This window comes from Pinus tabuliformis, chromosome J, assembly GCF_031772625.1.
Source record: "Pinus tabuliformis cultivar Carrire ecotype Pingquan chromosome J, CPIR1, whole genome shotgun sequence".
Lineage (NCBI taxonomy): Eukaryota > Viridiplantae > Streptophyta > Pinopsida > Pinales > Pinaceae > Pinus > Pinus tabuliformis.
The window spans coordinates 794,658,507-794,664,726 of NC_142295.1; the positions used below are offsets into that span (position 1 = coordinate 794,658,507).

Below are 6,220 nucleotides of genomic sequence, written 5' to 3' on the forward strand. Positions count from 1 at the left end.
GCAAAGAGATCGTAAATTATTACCGCAGATAGATCATAAATACATCACCCTAAATTATTGCCACAGAAAGATCGTAAATACATCACCCTAAATTATTACCACTGAGAGATGGTAAATACATGACCCTAAATTCTTACCGCAGAGAGATCGTAAATACATCTCCTTAAATTATTACTGCAAAGAGATCGTAAATACATCACCCTAAATTATTACCGCAGAGAGATCGTAAAATAGTTAGATAAAACAAATTAATTTATAAAATAGTTAGATAAATAGATTAATTTATAAACTTGAAATTAGAATAATTAAAATTAGAATGAAAATAAGATAAAATCAGTATAGACAGCTTGGCTACTGCCTTCCATCTGATCTTTCTATGGCTGACCGAGAAAAAAAAATTAAAATAATTAGGTAAAATAAAATAAAATAACTTTATAAATCAATATATTTCTCTAACTATTTTATTTTATATTTAATTTCAATTTTATAAAATAGCTAGATAAAATAGATTGATTTATAAAATAGTTAAATAAAATAAATTGATTTATAAAATAGTTAGATAAATAGATTGATTTATAAAATTAAAATAATTAAAATTAAAATTAAAATAATTAGATAAATTAATTAATTTATAAAATTAAAATTAAATTAAATTTTATAAATCAATATATATTTTATAAATTAATATATATTTTATAAATTAAAATTAAATGTTGTATCCCATGGAAGTCCCTAGCGGATTTCTATGGGATACAGCATATGCTCCATGTGTCTATTAGCGAAGCGTTTCTATGGTGCAGTATGCAAAAGGAGTCATGGAGAACGGTTTTCATTATCACCTTTTGGTTCATATGGAAATGGCGCAATAGTTACATTTTCAACGGAAAATCAGTCCCTTTTCTGGATATTTTCTCCAACATCACTCTTCTTTATGAATCGGTCCCACAAAAGCCTCCTAAGCAAATGAAACAGGTATGCATCGAGCCTCCTCGGGAGCTTTCTCTTATGCCAAGAGCCTTTTTCGATGGAGCTGAACAGGACGGAATTTGCGGCTGTGGGGTGCACATCTTTGCAAATGAAAACAGTCATTTTCTTATTCACTGGAATGGGGGAAGGGGTTCCAACAGTAAAGCTGAGGCTATGGCCCTAGCTGGCCTTCTAAGTTTCTGTCTCTTTCTTAATTTACAGAATGTCTCAATCTTTGGAGACTCTAGAGTTATGGTGGATTATGTCCTTGGGAAAAATAAAATTCTCAAGCCTCAGCTTGTTGGGTGGTTAGACAGGATAAGGTTTCTGTGGAATAGATTGGCGGGTGGTTCTATTCATCATATCAACAGGGCACTCAACCAGCAAGCAGATGTTCTATCTAAAAAGGGTCTTCAGGTGGCTCCAGGTCTTTGGTTTTTGCAGGTGGCTAATGGGGAGAAATTCCATTCCATTCAGGAATTTTATCCTCTAGACTTCTAGTTCGCTTTTGGTCCCTCTGTTCTTTTTGTTTTCTCATTATGGACTTCAATCTATCGGTTTTATCTACATATGATGTTGTCTCTTCGCTTTGTTTTTGTGGTTGCAGGATTATCCTTCAGTGTCTCTCCTCTGCCTCTTAATGAGTTTTGATGATGGCTATTAGCTTAATTTTCTGTTGTTTTCATGGCATTATATTGCCTTTTTTGGTTTTATCCCTCCATGACTAAATGTGTCAGACCTATATGATCTATATGTTTTTTTGTGTGGAGGGAATAGCACTATATGGGCTGTATGAGTTAGATGATACTTCAAATGAATGTACTTCCATGCCTGTTTATATTTCTTATATAAATACATCATGCTTTTTCGTCCTGAAAAAACTTTTAATTATCAAAATTTGAAAAACCTCAAAATAAATTAGTTGATTTGTTTTAATACTTTAAATATTAAGTTTCATCTTAAGTTTCATGGCAAAAGCCCAGCGGGGGTAGCGCTTTTCTTTGTAACCATAAACATTTTTGGACAGTGGTTTAGCATGGGAAAGTTTGAGAGTATGCAGAGTAATCGGGGTCTGAGATGATGAGTCATGATGAATAACCATATTAATAATACCATGTCTCTGATGCATTGTCCAACAAACATTGACATAAAAATTATGAAATGGTCAGCCAACTAATGTCTTGCCTTGGGTTGTGTATGCCTTGGGTTATGTATCCCTAGTACTAGTGGCACCAATACATCAGCTGCCTAAAAAAACTCGAACACTAAAATTTAATTTTTTTACAAAAATTTTGGTACAAATACAAATAATACCACGACATAGACCCTATATATCACTCTCATGACCTAATAAAACTCTAGCTTTTGAAATACTCCCTTCTAGATTTAGAACCAATTTAAATATGCAAGTTTAAATATCCCTTATTTTGTACTACAAAAAAAACCAAGCTTCCCTGCACTTAACTATGCAAAGTAAAATGTAATATGTTTTGAATTTATCAAAATATGGGTCGCACTTGCTAGTAACTTGGCCAAATTTTCCGACATCACGTTCTTGAAAATGCTAGTGCAAACTTCGAGAGGTAATGCGTATGCAAATTTATTTTGAAAATCGTGATTACTGGTGGCATATGTCTTCCTTAAACCCACCTCTCCCGTATCATAATGACTTTGACCAACCCTGAAATAGTTGTCGGGTTTTTAGATGCTAGTGTGGGTCGAGTATAACAACTTCCTTATGACAACATGGTTCAATATAACACTATTTGAACATAGATATATAGATATGATATGATGAAATGACAAATGCCTTATTATAGCTAATACATGAGCAATATTATTACCATATGGTAGGCCATCTAATATGCTTGCACGTGTCCATGTATTGGAGGATCAATTTCCTCAATTCTCCAAGGTATTTAATTAATGCGAATTGTTATCTACAAACCTAGAAAGAATTTTTTCATCAAGGTATTTCGTTAATGTGAATTGTTATCTACATACAAATACCAGAAAGAAGTGTTTCATCAGTTAAAAAAATGACCATTTCAAATATCATAGGCGAAAATCCATTGACTCAAAGCTCCTCTGCTTCCACAAATTCAATGATATCGGATGAGCGAACACGAAGTTCCAAAGCTTTATTTGAAAGAGGATCAACTTTTGCGCTGCGCTCTCTAAATATATGGTGGCAGGATAACCATTCAAAGGGGAGCCTTCCCTCTTGTCTGTCCTATAGAAGAGACTCTAAAAATACATTTTCCACTTCAATTTTCTAGCTTGCCTAAAAAATAACCAATTTGGAGTCTCTTATAACTTACAACTTTTTAATATTTTTAAGAGTGGCTAGAGAGAAGAGAGTTCTCAAGGCAATGAATTTATTTTGGTTGTTTGCTCCATGTCCATGGGCATATCTAATATACATATAGTGTGATCTATTTAGACATAATACTATGCCATGCCCACAAAGGAAAGGATGTCCCTGAAGAGTGCCATCAGAGAACCCCCATAGGATGCCATGATTTAAAGAAGGCATAATTAGGTTCCTTGGCTTCTTCCACTTAGGGTCCACCTTGAATTCTTTATAGAGATTTGAAATTATTCCTATTTATATCTCCACTAAAATGTCACAATATGTGAATACAATTTAATTCTTTGCCCTCTAGATACCATAAACAAAGATACACAGAAAAGCCTCAAATTGATTTATAGAGCCATCCTCCTTCCAAGTCTTCACACAATTTGCTAAATCCAACTATGCTTAGTGAAATTGTGCCCCAAGCTCCACTAGCACCTTGAGAGAAACCTACATTGAATATACACAAGAAATAAATAAGTGAGAAATGCATTCTTCTGATTATTTGCAAAGTGAACATTTGTTTAGGCCAACCCAACCTCTTTTCAAGCCATTATCTCAAGTGAGAAGCTTGTTGTTTAAAGCTAGACATAAGGTGATTTTACTTTTTAAGAGTGTGAATTTTCCACAGTATGCACCACCACCATTTTACATTTCTGGTAAATGACAATTAGGGATATCCTAGTTGCGCCAAGAGGTGCTCTACAACAACATTTTTAAGACATAAAAGATATTAATATTATTCTAAAGGTGAAAGAGGCTAGAGAGCTTAATAATGAGTTATTTGCATAACAATTTTCCATGTCAACTCATAACCACAACAACACTATGAAAGTGGAAATCTATCATAAATGTCAAACATCTCTTCACAAGAAGCCATGGATGGCCATAAATGACTAAAACTCTTGGAACCCATGTCTAATCAATGCAAACTGTATAGGAGTTGAAGTTATATGTCTCTTGATCAAAGTCTTTGATACTTGGATTACGAACAAACTACAAATATATGGCAATTCTTGGATTGGGAGAATAAGTTGAGAGAGCCTTGAAACCCTATATAAATGCGGCAAACCCTAGCAGGGAAGGGGAGATTCTGTTTCTTAGCAGATTTGAGGAGGATATTTGTAAACGAGATTGGATGTTTGATACCCTCAAGGATTACACGAGAGCTGCTAAGAAGTCAAAATGGGCACCAGTTGCAAACTCCAAGGCGAGATCAATAGCTTTTTGAAAAAGTTTTAGATGGGCTATAAAAAGAAATGTCAGTTCTTCTTCACAGGTGTCAAAGCCTATGCTACAATTAACTAAAACCTACCAAATGCTTTACAAAATAAATTAAATTCAATGTTATTTTCCTTTCAAATGGTGTGAGAAAAAAGAGAAATTGCTTCAAGCAACTAAAGCAAAGATTTTCATGGTTATTTGTGCCTATCAAATGCAGAGATGTTTGTAGCTTAGTGTCACTGTATGGGAATGTTATAGTCAATTTAGGAAGTCCACAGTCTACCCTCTCTCCAATTTCGAAAAGTAATAAAAAAATAAATTATGAAATAGGCATTTATTTCTATATTTTCATATATAGAGTCCATTTTTTTTTTCTGAAAAAAATACAAAGATAAATAATTTATTTAAAAACAACTAAACATATTACCAGCATTTATTTATTTGCTTTTTTAGATAAGTAAAAGGGAATACTGCAATGGGTTGTTAGCAAAATTTCTTGACTCGGTTATAGAGATCAAATCTATCTACAGCACATGCAAATATACCTGTGATATTATGCGAGAGTAGATAAAACACAAACCCACGCTAAGGGATTTACTTAAGCTGAAAATTTGCCGAGGAATTCCCTATTGCAAAATATTCGCCAAGGGATTTAAGCCGCAGGATTAACGGCGATAGTATAATGACCACTCAAATTTTCGCACTCTTATTTTTATTATTTTCTTTGATTTAACCTATTCTTATTTTAATTTTTATTTAAATAGAATATATTTTTATTTTATTGGTTTCTTAATTAAATTGTTTTTAGTTATTTATTTCAATGTAATCGTTATATTTTATTGTGTCAATTTCTCAATAAGGTTTTTAGATTTTTTGTTTTTTTAATAAAAAGAATTATGTATATGAATGAAATTTAATAATGACAGTATACATTTATTCGTTTTAAACCTATCATGTTAAACTCTAATTTTAATTTTAATATGTCAATTATTTAACAATAACACATTTACACTTTATAATCATTGCTATAAATCTAGATTAGATTCATCTTAAACTTTGGATCTATCAAGTGTTTAGAGAATCAAATCTCTTGAGGTGTAAACCTTTTTCAAAGTGGAAAAATATTTGATCCCTCTCACTGCTTGGTAGATCTAGAGTTAAGATGGATCTAGGTTGGTTTAATGGTGAAGTCACCATTACTCAAATTTTGTACCCATACTAGCTTGTCATCAACATCATCTTGAAGCTCATAAAGTTAGATACTAGAAGATTAATATAGGTGTTCCATTATGCTACTTCAATGCTTGAAAGCTCCAATGAAATGAAATATTTTTTACTAGCACACCCCCAGATTTGGTGGGATTGTGCTTTAATATATGTAGAAAAAAGAGCCTAGCTTGGTGTACCTGAGTGAGAAGTTCCCCTTGGAAAAAAATAAATAAATAAATAAATAAAAAACAACAACTTTCATCACTTGCCCCAAGCTAAGGATCTTCCCTCGATATCACCTTTCGGCCATCTCTATTGTGCCAAGCCATCCAAGGGCCTATCAGACGGAAAGATAGGATGAGGGCTTTCCAAACATTTATCCTCGTAATGGATTTCCTGAGTTGGTTGAACCATTTTTTGAAAGACATGTCAGGAAAGTATTTTGAATTCAAAACTTTTACCCAC

General features: G+C 32.9%; 1 protein-coding gene across 1 annotated transcript; it reads left to right on the forward strand.

The window, feature by feature from the left end:
- The first annotated feature begins 963 nt into the window (after positions 1 to 963).
- LOC149229117 (uncharacterized) lies at positions 964 to 1,467 on the forward strand. The gene has a single exon (XM_089380957.1). The coding sequence runs from the start codon at positions 964 to 966 to the stop codon at positions 1,465 to 1,467; it is 504 nt and encodes a 167-aa protein (XP_089237083.1).
- Positions 1,468 to 6,220: the final 4,753 nt, after the last annotated feature.